Raw genomic sequence first — 15,127 nt, 5'->3', positions numbered from 1 at the left:
GAGTCTGGTCCCTCGCAGGCATTCTGTGCCCGCGCAGCCACTCGCTGATTCTCCTGTCCCTGCAGCCGGTTAATTTCTGAAATTTGCCACTGCGGCTGCGTGGCCTTCTCCTCACTACCGCTGATTTCACTGGAGTGTACTGCGCAAGTGCAGTACGGCCTGCCCCTGCACAGTACACTCCTGGGGAAGTCAGCGGGAGTGCAGAGAAGGCTGTGCAGGCAGTGCCAGGCACAGTGGTTTGTGACTTTAAAGTCGCAAATACCTGAAGAAATCGTTAGCGGGGACCGGAGCCTCGGCGAGTGGCTACGCGGGTACAGGACATCTGCGGGGGACAATTAGAAGCCCCAGGTAAGGTCAACTGTTTTCACCCCTTTGCCCCCTACAGTAATCCTGGACCTGGACCCTAATCTCTCCTAATGCCCTTTACTAACCTTTGAAATGATTCATAACTACAAGGATGAAGAATCACACTAATTAACTCCCCATTGCTTTTGCTCAATTTATTTTACAGTATTTATGTGCAGAGCCATCCACAGCATATTATGGAAAAGAACAGTGATGAAGCTCACAGCTGCTCTGTAAAGTATTCATGTATTGCTTTATCACACATTGCTATAGATGTCCAAAGACACCTTAGTGATGTTTGCTAGTTATCTTTTCCTGGGACACTGCGACTGGAGTGATCCCATGCAGTGCCCCTTTTCTGCCATCTATCAGTTTCGCCAGATTTCCGTCAGATAACTGCAGTAAGTGACAGCAACATAAGAGAAGAGTTATTTATAATTCATTTTACTTTGGAAGAAACACACTTCTTATTTGTACTTGTTTACATGTATTTTAAATTTTACATTTTTTCATGATAACACATGGGCCCATCTGCAATTAATTTTTTCTCCTGAGTTTTCTCCTGGGTAATATTTTCACGACTTGACAATAAAATGCCTATTAAGCCACCAGCAAACAAGAAAATAACTTTGATAGTACTTTCTCGCCTACTTTTTGGTACTTTTTCAATTGCAGAGAAGTTATTTTAACCACCTGAGCGGTCTGGACGAGCTGAGCTCGTCCAACACCGCCGGAGGTCGCCGCTCAGGCCCTGCTGGGCCGATTTTAATCAAATAAAAAGCAGCACACGCAGCCGGCACTTTGCCAGCCGCGTGTGCTGCCTGATCGCCGCCGCTGTGCGGCGATTCGCCGCGAGCAGCGGCGAAAGAGGGCCCCCCTAGCCGCCTGAGCCCTGCGCAGCCGGAACAAAAAGTTCCGGCCAGCGCTAAGGGCTGGATCGGAGGCGGCTGACGTCAGGACGTCGGCTGACGTCGATGACGTCACTCCGCTCGTCGCTATGGCGACGATATAAGCAAAACAAGGAAGGCCGCTCATTGCGGCCTTCCTTGTTTATTCTGGGCGCCGGAGGCGATCGGAAGATCGCCTCCGGAGCGCCCTCTGGTGGGCTTTCATGCAGCCAACTTTCAGTTGGCTGCATGAAATAGTTTTTTTTTTATTTGAAAAAAACCCTCCCACAGCCACCCTGGCGATTTAATCAGAACGCCAGGGTGGTTAAAGAGAAGATAAAAAATATATCTTAGGAAAAAACTCAAGAGAAAAATATGGACAAATGGGCCAAGAAGTCTTCTGCCGAAACAGGGATCATGGAGGATCTACAGTATATTACTGGCCTGTTTTGCTAAAATAAGCAGAATTATTTTTACGATAACTGCAGGTGCCCAAAATAAGTAAGACATTTCAAAACAAATAAAATAAAGGGAAATTAAGAATGAACCTGTCTCCAATGCATGTAGGGATGCTCATTTGGAATTTGCGGGATTGAAATTTCCAAATTTCCAATCTCCAAATTTTCGATCGGAAATCGGATCTCGGAAATTGGATTTCTGCAGAAATGCTTTATTACAGCAATCCGGTAATTTTAGGCCAATCACAGAACTCGGAAACAACAGACCAATCAGAGAATGCAGAAACAACTCGAAAGTATTTGGCCAATCAGAGAATGCTAAAAATGAACAAATAAACACTACTCGGAAATCCGAACTCGGAATTTGGATTTCTGTGAAAATACTGCATTACCACAACTCGGTAATTTTAGCTCAATCATAGAACTCGGAAGCATTGGCCCAATCAGAGAATGCAAAAAATTACCCCAAAAAACACTACTTGGAAATCAGAAATCCGAACTCAGAAATCGGAAACCGATCAGAAATCCACAAAATCAGTCATTGGCATAGGCAGAAATCTGAATTTCTGCGGAATCGGAAATCAGGATTTCCGCGCATCCCTAAATGCATGACACAGGCTGATGGTCTGCAGAAAAGGTATTGATATGCACATGACAACCTGTTATGTCCACTTCTTTAGGTTGGCACCTTCTAAATAAGTACATTGTTTATGGTTTGCTGATACATAACAGTGGGTGCTTTATTTTATTATCTTTTCACCAGATAATTACTATACAGGGTGGGCCATTTATATAGATACACCCTAATAAAATGGGAATGGTTGGGGATATTAACTTCCTGTTTGTGGCACATTAGTATTTGTGAGGGGAAAAACGTTTCAAGATGGGTGGTGACCATGGTGGCCATTTTGAAGTCAGCCATTTTGAATCCAACTTTGTTTTTTTTCAATAGGAAGAGGGTCATGTGACACATCAAACTTTTTGGAAATTTCACAAGAAAAACAATGGTGTGCTTGGTTTTAACGTAACTTTATTATTTCATGAGTTATTTACAAGTTTCTGACCATTTATAAAATGTTCAATGTGCTGCCTATTGTGTTGGATTGTCAATGCAACCCTCTTCTCCCACTCTTCACACACTGATAGCAAAATCATGATAAAGGTAAACCTATCTACCCCTCAAATCATTTATTTAAAGACCCCCACTTACATGACCTAATAAATGAAACACGGACTACCATGGCATTGGATTAATTTAGGCCAAAGCAGCCCATCTTTATTTAACCAAATTAACAATAACCCAAAATTGCAAAAACAACACAACCATCATACCCGTAAAATTCCTAACAGAGAGCTGGGGACAGGGGCCCGGAGGTACCCACTGGAACAAATTTTGTTTTCACACTTGAGTGACATGCAGCCTTGTAACCGGCCCACAGCCGCGCATCTCGGCTCGAGGACAGCTGCATGCCCCATAAAATTACTCTCCTCCTGTCGAGGATCTCATCAAACCGGATTTGCCCCGCGACAAATCCAATAACCTACCTCCGGAGCCCCCTTATCCCCCTCCGGCTGCAATGACTAATAAACGTCCCTTAACCCCCCCCCCCCCTTTAAACCAAAAACCCCACCTAACCATACAAAACAGGGGAGGGAGGGAGGGAGCTTCTTTCCCTGAGCACTCACGGAAGCTGAATGACCCGCCCCCTTCTCCTTACCCAAGCACCCCTTCTTGCCGCGCGCCTAAACTCCGCCCCCCGCCCACCAGATCAACCCAGTACTGCCGGGGCAACGGCTACCTTATCATGCCGTGCCCTACGCAGTCGCAAGCTCCGCTCCAGGCTCTCACTTGATAAAGGTAAACCTATCTACCCCTCAAATCATTTATTTAAAGACCCCCACTTACATGACCTAATAAATGAAACACGGACTACCATGGCATTGGATTAATTTAGGCCAAAGCAGCCCATCTTTATTTAACCAAATTAACAATAACCCAAAATTGCAAAAACAACACAACCATCATACCCGTAAAATTCCTAACAGAGAGCTGGGGACAGGGGCCCGGAGGTACCCACTGGAACAAATTTTGTTTTCACACTTGAGTGACATGCAGCCTTGTAAGCGGCCCACAGCCGCGCATCTCGGCTCGAGGACAGCTGCATGCCCCATAAAATTACTCTCCTCCTGTCGAGGATCTCATCAAACCGGATTTGCCCCGCGACAAATCCAATAACCTACCTCCGGAGCCCCCTTATCCCCCTCCACCACGAAAGGGCATGAAACCTTATGCCCTTGAGGCCCCCAACCTCAAAGCTCTCTGAATCCCGTCCTCTAACCCCAAGGCCCAGAGATCCATCCCAATATCTGTGAGGTGTACCCCATCCCTCCTGAGAAACAGCCCAATGTCCTCCTCGAGCTCCCCGTGCCTAATGGCCAACCCCCCATTTCTCACAAAATATCTTGCCACCTCCTTGTTAAGCTTTATCCTGGCTTTGTTCACCTTGCGCACGGAGATGGCCAGCCTCCAATATTCACGGGCAACTACGTCCGACCATACTATGACCGTAGCTGGAAAAAGAGCACGTATTCTGAGGAAATCAAATTTGATTTCCTTGATGATTATCCTGGTGGATTTTGAGGCAAGATCATTGCCCCCTAAATGAAGCACCAAAACATCTGGGGCCCTGTCCAATCTGGCCATACTATGCAATTCTGGCAAAAGACTAGGCCACACCATACCTGGAAAGCCCCTCCAATGAATACGTACCTGGGCTCTCGGAAAGCCCAGCTGTCGGCCCTCCGGCCGAACATCCGCTCTCCTTGCGCCCCTACTAACATAGGAGTGCCCCACAATCCACACGATGGCTGGAGCATCTGCAACAAGAAAAAACAAACTAACAACAACTGATACACTCCAAACACCCCTAACCTATACCAAATGGGGCCTAACGTACGACCTGTAACGCATGGAGTCCCACCGACCAATCCTCTTGATGACTTCCTCCCCTAAACCCCAACGTGCCGCCTCGGTAGCCGCCCCAATTCTGAACGAGTGGGAGGCAAACTCCTGCTGAGGGAGCCCTAAGGATCCCAAACATTTTCGGAACACCGACACGAATTGGAAACGGGACAAAGGAATCCCATCCTGATGAGATAAAAACACCGGTGCCTGGCCGGGGCGAATCGCCTGGAAATCCATGACCTTGCCATACGGGCACATAGGTCCTCCAATAGGGAATAGTGTAATATCCCGCCCCTTGCCTGACTGGTCCGTTTTAGATCGCTGCAGATGGATCACTACTGAATCGCTGCGCACCGTTACGTGCTGCGCGAGAATGCCTCCCACTCCCAGCTTGCTGCGGCTCACCAACTCACCTATTCTAAATGCCCCGAAAAAGGCCAAAACAAACGCCGTAGAGAATAGGACATTCTCGTAGGGTGACACACACAGGTCCGGCAGCACCCTCAACAAACGTTCAAGCAACTGATACGTAACCGGGCGCCTAGAATCCCTTGTTACCGCCCCTTTTTTATAACCCCTCAACGCCTGCCGGACCCTAAAATCTTTGGTCGCGTCTGGCAGACCCCTGGCCTTAAACCAAAAGGCCATCGCCGCCATTTTCTTTGCTACCGCAGACACTGACACCCCATCCACAAAGTTCCTACCCAAAAAATACAGTAATAAGCACAGTCTGTCGTCGTCTGACTCACAACCCCCAGCTTGACTCATCAAAGCATCCCACGCGTTCCAGACCGCCGTGTATGCTGCCGCTGATGGCTCGGACAACGATCTCCCGATCATTCCAGACACGGCCCGAAGGGAATCTTCCACACCGCGGATGGGCAAGGAACCCCACGTTCTTCCGCCGCGGGAGCCGCCGCCCGGAACCTGTCCCACTGAAAGCGAGAAAGCGCATCAGCAATCACATTGTCAACCCCAAGCACATGAACTGCAAACACGTATGTGTTAAGGCGCAAACACTCTAACACCAACTGCCGTAGTAGACATATGACCGGAGGGGATGACGCCGAGCAATTATTGATCGCTGAAACCACCCCCATGTTATCGCAATGGATCCTAACTCGATTGTTCGCCAGCTGCCCTCCCCATATTCGCAGCGCCACCACTATGGGGAATAATTCAAGTAACACCAAGTTAGTAGTGAAACCAGCCTCAATCCATGACGCATCCCAGGGGGCCGCACACCATTGCCCCCCCAGGAAAACCCCAAAGCCTTGGGACCCCGACGCGTCGGTAAATAACTCCAAATCGGCATTACTTACCGTATCCTGCATCCAAACCGCCCTGCAGTTAAACTCCTCAAGGAATGTCAGCCAAACCCGGAGATCCGCCCGAAGATCCGCCGTCATCCGAATCCTGTGATGTGGGACCACGACCCCTGCCGTCGCCAATGACAGGCGCCTGCAAAATATACGCCCCATGGGCATGATTCTGCATGCGAAGTTCAGTTTTCCCACCAATGACTGGACCTCCCTCAAAGTCATTTTCTTACTCTGAACTGCCAACGCAATGGCCCCTTTCAAATCATCCACCTTATCTTGCGGTAACCTACATTCCATAGATACCGTATCGATGGTGATGCCCAGGAATTTCAGTACCGTAGCAGGCCCCTCCGTTTTTTCTTCTGCCAGCGGGACCCCCAAACGGTTGCAAACATGCTTCATGGTTGCCAAGGCATATGCACAGTCCGGCGAATCCGCCGGACCCATAAACAGAAAATCATCCAGATAATGGATGACTGACTGCACGCCCGACACGTCCTTTACCGCCCATTCCAAAAACCCGCTAAACTTCTCAAAAAACGCACACGACACCGAACAACCCATGGGCAAGCATCTATCCACGAAATACTTACCTTTCCAAAAACACCCGAGCAACCGGAAGCTGGACGGGTGAACTGGCAACAGACGAAAAGCCGACTCAATGTCGGTTTTCGTCAAACACGCACCCTGCCCTAACAGTCTTACCCAACTAACTGCTGTGTCAAAAGAGGTATAGACAACCGACGCGTCATCACTTGACAGGCCATCATTCACGGAAGCGCCCCGTGGGAAAGACAGATGGTGAATCAAGCGAAATGACCCGGGCTCTTTCTTTGGCACCACCCCGAGGGGGGACACCACCAGACCAACTAAGGGACAGGTCTGAAAGGGGCCAGCTAACCGCCCCGCCTCCACCTCCTTAGCTATCTTCTTGTCCACAACTTCCGGACGCTCGTTTGCGGATTTTAAATTCTTAAACGGAGGGCTGCACTGCAACGAGCAGCTGCTTGGAATAACAAAACCCTCTTCAAAACCCAAACGTAAAAATTCAGCTATTTCTTGATTAGGAAACCTGCTTAGAAACCCCACCATCTCTGCCACCCTCACTGGCGTCATCCCTTTTATGCCCAGCATCTGCATGCTTGCCTCTCTTGAGTTTGTAACATCTTGCGGCCGTGTGCGAGCCCCCGCAATTGGAGCACTCGTGCTTGAACCGGCATGATTGGCCAAAACGACAGGAACCGTCGTTATACTGCCAACACACGCCCTTTCCTTTGGTGGCCAGCTGACCACCTGCAGATGATCCGCTGGCCGTTGCCTGAAAGGATTGAGGACCTCTGGCTGGAATCATGAGACGCATCCAAAGAGTTATATCTTTGTGGTCCCAGCGCACCGCAGGGCGAACTGCTTTCTCTTGCCTAAACTGCTCATCGTAACGCAACCATGCGTTACCCCCATAGGACCGATGAGCCTCCCCTATGGAATCCATGTAACCGAAGAGCGCCGAGCAATGCTCAGGCTGCCTTTCCCCGATCACGCTCGCCAGAATTGAGAACGCCTGGAACCAATTCTGGAAAGTGCGCGGAATCAATCTGTACCGCCGTTCCTCCTCCCTCTTCTTCTCGTCCGGCTTACCTTTATCCAGGTTAAACTTCTCAAGGGGAAGTAATGAAAATATCTCCACATACTCCCCTCTCCATATCCTTTCTTTAACTTCCTGCTTTAGGTGGAAACCCAGGAGACCGTTAAAACACACATATAGCTCTGCAAAAGCCGCGTCTGCTAAACGCACCTGTCCCGCCCCGTCTGAACGTGCCACCTCGCTAGAGGACCCCTCCTGCCGCACCACAGTCTCCGCTTGTACCCCCACTAAACCCATAGCCGCCGGCGGCGCCACCTGAACCACCCCTTGCGCTAGCGGGACCCTGGCTTGAGACGCAACATCTACTTGAGATGCCGGCGGGCTCAGGACACTTGCCGACCCAGCCCCCACACCCCCCGACCCGGGTGCCCAAGCAGACCCCGGTGCCACTACTGCTCCCCCCACAACACTTGAGACTCCTGTACCTCCATCTGGTACCACCTGCCCCTGCCCTGGCTGCAGAGACCCCGCCACCCCAGTGCCTCCCGCTCCCCCAGGGGCTACCCCGCACATACCCAACAACAATGTGGCTAAAGCCTTAACAGCAGCTATATTGGCCTCACCTGGCTGCTCCGGACGCAAGTCCCTGCCAGCCGTCACTCCGGATCCACTGGCGACGACCTCCTCCTCGACCGCTGACTCAGCTTCTGAAGCGGAGCTGCCCCTGGCCGCCTGGCCACTGGGCCGCTGCTCCGGCTGTTGCCTCCTCACTCCTTGCTGGGACCTGGTTTTCTTCTTGGGCACAGCTGCCCGGCCTCCAGACTTGCTCTTCCTGGTGGAGGCGCTGCTCCCACTGTGACCCGACCGGGCCGCCGCGGTGTGTGGCGCGGCGCCCGCAGGGTGGTTGTCCTTCCGCTGGGCCCTTTTTGTCTGCCGCGCTGTGCGGGGGCTGATGGCCTCCTGTCTTCTGGCCGCTGCGTCACTGCTGGCTGCCCCGCCCGACGGCCCTTCTCCTGGTGAGTCCTGACGGCGTTCAGGGTTCCTCTCGGCAGCCCCCCGCGTCCCATCTGACGCCTTCTTAGCAGGGGGAGGCGGAGGGTCTCGGTTGGGGCTCCCCGCTCGGCGCTGGGCTCTACCTGGAGGCTCAGGGCTGAGCCGGTCCGGTGGGCGGGACGTCCTTCTCTCCTCCACGTGCGGGGTCGGAGCGCTGGTCGCCGCAGCTGCACCTGGCTCCCCAGCCTCCCCCGTCATACTGGCTCCCATCGCCGACAGCTGCAGTTGGACCCAGGCCGGGCCGCGAGATGCAGCCTCCGACCTGATCCGTGCCACTAGCTCCTCTAAGGTGTCCATTCCGGGGTGCGGGCGCTCAGCTTCCAGCTTCTTTCCCTGAGCACTCACGGAAGCTGAATGACCCGCCCCCTTCTCCTTACCCAAGCACCCCTTCTTGCCGCGCGCCTAAACTCCGCCCCCCGCCCACCAGATCAACCCAGTACTGCCGGGGCAACGGCTACCTTATCATGCCGTGCCCTACGCAGTCGCAAGCTCCGCTCCAGGCTCTCACTAAATGGCTGCTATGGTCACCAGCCATCTTGAAAAGTTTTCCCCCTCACGTATACTAATGTGCCACAAACAGGAAGTTGATATCAGCAACCATTCCCATTTTATTAAGGTCTATCCATATAAATGGCACACCTTGTATATTCATAAAACATTGACATCTTCTACAGCACTTTGCAGAGTACATAGTCATGTCACTGCCTGTCCTCAGAGAAGCTCACAATGTAACCCCGTGCGCTTCTCTGAGTTTGTATTTTTTACAGTATTTGTACAGCTCTATGGGGCCTGGAAAGTGGCAACACCACATGGGCCACAGCTTTGATCAAACAAACCCTCCCTTCCCCTTCAAGGCCCCCAAGCCAAACACCTTCCCCCTGTTCCCTGAGAATCTGCCTCCATGGGGGGCCCCATAAACAAAGTGTTTATAAAAAAAAACAATGGGGTCCGGGCAATTCAAGCTACACCCCTGCTGAAATATGTGATGTTTAGGTGGGATCATGGCATGAGTCTGAATAATATGAACAACTCCCGTTATGTGATTCTTTCTTAACGCATTGTTACACATCGTGTAATCTATGGCAGCGGGGTAACTAGAAATCACTGGGCCCCCCTGCGAAACTTTGGATGGGCCCCCCCTACCTCCAGCCCAGGTATAGGTGCCCGCACCCAGTATAGCCAGTTATAGGTGCCCACCCCTAGTATAGCCAGGTATACGTGCCCTCAGTATAGCTAGGTATAGGTGCCCTCAGTATAGCTAGGTATAGGTGCCCTCAGTATAGCCAGGTATAGGTGCCCACAGTTTAGCCAGGCATGTGTGTCCCCAGTAAAGCCAGGCATGGGTACCCTCAGTATAGCTAGGTATAGGTGCCCTCAGTACAGCTAGGCATGGGTGCCCACAGTACAGCCAGGCATGAATACCCACAGTATAGCTTCTAGCCAGGCTTGGGAGCCCCGAGTATAGACAGGCATGGGTGCCCCCAGTATAGCCAGGTATAGGTGCCCTCAGTATATCTAGGTATAAGTGCCCTCAGTATAGCTAGGCATATTTTCCCCCAGTATAGCTAGGTATAGGTGCCCTCAGTGTAGCTAGGCATGGGTGCCCACAGTATAGCCAAGAGAGGACGCAGCACATGAAGGTGGAGTGATGCCCACACACAGCGGCGGAGAGGGAGCCACTCCCCCTCTCCCTAATCTTGGGCTCCCCCATCAGCGCTTCCTTCTCTAGCATTAACTAGCAACAGCAGCGACACTGTAAAGGGAACACGGACTTACTTCTATGTTCCACGCCGGAGGTTCTTCTGTGTAACAGTGCCCAATGACGCTACTTCCTGTTTATCAGGAAGTAGCATCATCGGGCGCTGATACAGAGAAGAACCTCCAGTGTGGAATGCGGTAGTAAGTCCGCGTTCCCTTTACACTGCTGTAGTTAGTTAATGCCAGAGGAGGAAGCGCTGATGGGGGAGCCCAAGGTGAGGGGGGGGAGTGGCCCAGTGGCCCCCCTCCCTGCCGCTGTTTGTGGGCATCCCTCCCCTTCATGAGCTGCGTCCCCTCCTGGCTCCTGCCCCCCCCCCCAAATGGCCCTGCCCCCCTCCACGGCTGCATCCCTTGCAACCCCTATTGTTACGCCCCTGATCCATGGCTAGGCTACTAGGAGTGACCTGGGTTTATATACAGACTTGTAAACACAGAGAAGAATCAGCCTAGCTGGGTTCTCTGAACATGATGTGACTCTAAGAGGAAAATATAGGTCCTGGGAGAGGAAGCAGTAGGGTAAAAGCTTATTCATCATCATCACAAAAACACTTATTGAATATAAGAAAACACACATTAGTGGTGAGCATTTACATAATTATTACTTGACAAGCTAAATAATGTTGAAGCTGATTAAATACATTCACTTTTGGTTTAACTAAGGCTTTTTCCTTCCTACATTACAGGTGAAGGGGTCTCTATCACTGAATATCATCAGCACAATTTTCACCATAGTGGCCGTCATCTTACATGGTATTGATTTTCCAATGGTAGACTATAATTCATACAGCTTTACATACAGTGGCAGCAATGATTATTATTATTATAACGGCTATGGCAATCAACAGTCCTATTACAATGGAGGAGGATGGCACATGGTATACTATAAGCCTGTAAGTATTCTGTAAATAATTCAAATTTGAGACTCCTTTGGCTTACTGAAGGAAAGCTTTGTTCAGTGGTGTTGAGTTTGAATTTCACATAATTATAATTTCGCATGACAATTTGCAATTACGATGCAAAATGTTAATGCAAAAGTACTGGCAAATTCTAAATTAATTTTGTAACCGTAATTATGTTCAGTAATTTCATAATTACAGGAAATAAAAAATTTGCTTTTTTGGGAACAGATCAAAACATTTTTTAAACACCTTGTAGTTTCTGAGAAAATACGTTTTTAAAAATTCAAAGAATAAATGATTTTAAAACTCAGTAAAATTACATTTTGATATGGTACACTGTAATATATACCGAGTTCAGAGATCTGTATACTAATTGTAGAAGTTTCAATAAAATGAACTAGTGATACAATATACAATACAATACAATAACATTAGCAAAGCACTTTTCTCCCATAGGACTCAAAGCGCATAGCTATGTCTCAGATCAATACAAGGTTGTAGGCTGGACTGTGTTACAGAGGAGATAGTCAGATGTTCATAAATGCCAGACTAAAGAGATGGGATTTCAGTTTGGACATAAATGCTTCCAGGGATGGAGCTCTCCTGAATGGGTGTGGCAGGGAGTTCCAAAGTATAGGGGCAGCATGGCAGAAGGCTCTGCCTCCAAAGGTTTTGGGGTGACCAAGGTATTACAAGGCAAGTTTATCAATTAAAAGCTTGGGTTTTAACTCTACCAGTCCCTTGAAAAATAGTCAGATGGTTTAAGCTTTTCATTTTATGCTGTGTTTAACCTGCTGAGCGGTCTGGACGAGCTCAGCTCGTCCAACACCGCCAGAGGCTGCCGCTCAGGCCCTGCTGGGCCGATTTTATTGAAATAAAAAGCAGCACACGCAGCCGGCACTTTGCCAGCCGCGTGTGCTGCCTGATCGCCGCTGCAGCGCGGCGATCCGCCGCGTGCAGCGGCGAAAGAGGGTCCCCCCAGCCGCCCGAGCCCAGCGTAGCCGGAACAAACAGTTCCGGCCAGCGCTAAGGGCTGGATCGGAGGCGGCTGACGTCAGGACGTCGGCTGACGTCCATGACGTCACTCCGCTCGTCGCCATGGCGATGAGGTAAGCGAAACACGGAAGGCCGCCGGAGGCGATCGGAAGAACGCCACCGGAGCGCCCTCTAGTGGGCTTTCATGCAGCCAACTTTCAGTTGGCTGCATGAAATAGTTTTTTTTTTATTTAAAAAAAACCCTCCCGCAGCCACCCTGGCGATTTAATCAGAACGCCAGGGTGGTTAATTCTTTAGATCAGGCTTGGCGCCTGAGCGGAATGGACGCATTCTAGAACAGCTCCAGACCCGGACTTCTACAGCTACGTTCCCTGTTAGCCCACACCTGCAATGAGCAGATCTAGCCGAGCACGACAACTAAGAAGAACACCCAGGGACTCTGACTCTCACCTCGGAAAGACTGTCCCTGAACTCTTTAGATCGCATTCCTCAAGGAAAGCGGCGGAGGCCTCCAAGATGGCGCCGACTCGCACAGCCTCTCCGGCTGTGTCGCACTCAGAGTCCTCAGACCAGGGGTACGGTAGGCCCGTAAAGCAAGGTAACAGCCTTTCCCTCGCCGATCTTAAATCCTTTTCGGATGATATTAAAGCTACCCTGAGAGTGGCAATCACCGAGGTCCGCGATGACATGGCAGACATAGCCGCGTGCATTACCACCATGGAGAAAGCTGACTACAAGCGTGACGCCTAGATTAAAACCCTGGCAAAAGTGTCATACACCCATAACAACAAGCTAATAGATCACGAGCGTCACCTTGAAGACCTCGATAATAGAGGCCGCCGCTGTAACCTCCGTGTGAGAGGAGTCCCTGAGGCTATAGGCCATGATGTGATTGCAGACTCACTGTCAGCCATTTTTAATAAGCTCCTGGACAAACCTAAAGATAACCTCTTTGAATTTGTACGCTCACACCGTGCCCTTCATCCTCAGGGCAATGAGGGGGACCCCCCAAGAGACATTATCTGCTGTCTCCAGTGTTTTGCAACTAAAGAAGCGATTCTGCGTGCTTCCAGAGAGCAATCAGAAATCACCTTGAATGACAACACCATTGCGAACTTTCAGGACCTTTCACCCATTACCCTGGCTAATAGAAGGCCCCTCAAACCCTTACTACATCTACTTTCAGAAAAAGGTCTAAAATACAGATGGAAGTTCCCTTTCGCTCTGGCAGTCATTGACAAAGGCCGCGTTTACACACTGCGCTCTCCGGATGGCCTCTCTGACTTTTGTGTCGCCCTAGGCATTGATACTCCTGAACTTCCTTTATGGTACGCTGATTACAAAACTCCGATTTCAGATTTGGGCTCAATAAATTTGAAAACCCTGTTTCCCGCTTCTTCCAAGCTGAACACCCCTGTAAGAGCCAGTACCAAGAAATACTCGACCCCCAAGAGCAGGAAATCGCACTTTGCGGACTCTCAATCTACCCCCCCTGAGACCCTCGGGTGATGAAGATTAACCCTGGTTGGCAAAGGCCTTTCATTTATCTGCTACGTTAAGCCGTTATTAAGAAATGATCTGCATTAAATATATACTGACAGTAGTATACCAAAAGTATCTCTGCTACTCTTGCAATGTTATGACCCTAATTATTGTTCCTCATTATTACTACTAACCCTTTTTTCCCTACAGGTGTTTGGGACTGTTTGTTAATGTTTTTTTCATATTGAAGTAACCGGGTCCACTTCATGCTGTGTTACAGTTAATAGTCACTGTTTTTTCTTTATCTGCTCTGTCCAATTTCCATTTCAGGTGACAACGATTTTTCCACACCGCAGAGGGCTTTATTCCCTCTGACCTCATCACTTTTAATCTAGTGTGATCCTCCTTTTAACAGGAGGCTCTCTCACGTGTGATTGTATTATTATCTCTTAAGCGGTTTCTCTCCCTTTATTTCCTTTTCTTCTTCTCTACCCTGTAGACTCTCATTTCTGTGTTTTGTGCCTTTCTTTTTGCTCCCCCTTTAACCACTTGCCGACCGCGCACTCATAACGCGCGTCGGCAAAGTGGCCGCTGCAGGACCAGCGACGCACATTGGCGTCGCCGGCTGCAGGCTAATTAATCAGGAAACAGCCGCTCGCGCGAGCGGCTGCTTCCTGTCAATTCACGGCGGGGGACTCCGTGAATAGCCTGCGGGCCGCCGATCGCTAAATGTAAACACAAGCAGAAATAATCCGCTTTGTTTACATTTGTACAACGCTGCTAACAGTAGCAGCGTTGTACTAGATCAGCGATCCCCGGCCAGTCAGCGGCCGGGGATCGCTGTCACATGACAGGCAGGAGCCTGTTAGAGGCTGCACAGGACAGATCCATTCCTGTGCAGCCTCTGATCTCCGGGGAAGGGAGGGAGGAGAGGGAGAGGGGGAATCCTGCGGTGGAGGGGGCTTTGAAGTGCCCCCCCCCGCCAGCCACACGCAGGCAGGAGCGTTAAAACCCCCTCAGCACATCATCCCCCTAGTGGGGAAAAAAGGGGGGCAATCTGGTCGCTCTGCCTGGTGTTTGATCTGTGCTGGGGGCTGTAGAGCCCACCCAGCACAGATCAGCGAAATCAGCGCTGGTCCTTAAGGGGGGGTAAAGGCTGGGTCATCAAGTGGTTAAACATATTCTTCTTTCCAACTAAATGCTAGTGACCAATCATCCCACATATTTTGTTACTGTCGGATCTCTGCTCACAGCACTCTTGAGCATTATGGCTCCCCATCCAAATACCCCCTCACAGTCTTGGAAATTTATCTCCTCCAAATCTAACGGTTTAAACGTTCCCGAAAAACGATCAATGTTTCTGGACTATTTGCATAAAGA

The 15,127-nt window shown here is 50.2% G+C and overlaps 1 protein-coding gene across 1 annotated transcript in view; it reads left to right on the top strand.

Annotated features, from left to right (window-relative positions):
* LOC137536229 (membrane-spanning 4-domains subfamily A member 4D-like) overlaps nucleotides 1–15,127 on the top strand; it is a 285,896-nt gene that overhangs the window by 218,679 nt on the left and 52,090 nt on the right. The window contains exon 5 of the mRNA XM_068258352.1: nucleotides 11,054–11,260. Coding sequence (XP_068114453.1) covers nucleotides 11,054–11,260 — 207 coding nt within the window. The remainder of the gene's footprint in view (nucleotides 1–11,053; nucleotides 11,261–15,127) is intronic.

This window comes from Hyperolius riggenbachi, chromosome 10 (assembly GCF_040937935.1).
Source record: "Hyperolius riggenbachi isolate aHypRig1 chromosome 10, aHypRig1.pri, whole genome shotgun sequence".
Classification (NCBI taxonomy): Eukaryota; Metazoa; Chordata; class Amphibia; order Anura; family Hyperoliidae; genus Hyperolius; species Hyperolius riggenbachi.
This window is presented reverse-complemented; position numbering and strand designations above follow the sequence as displayed.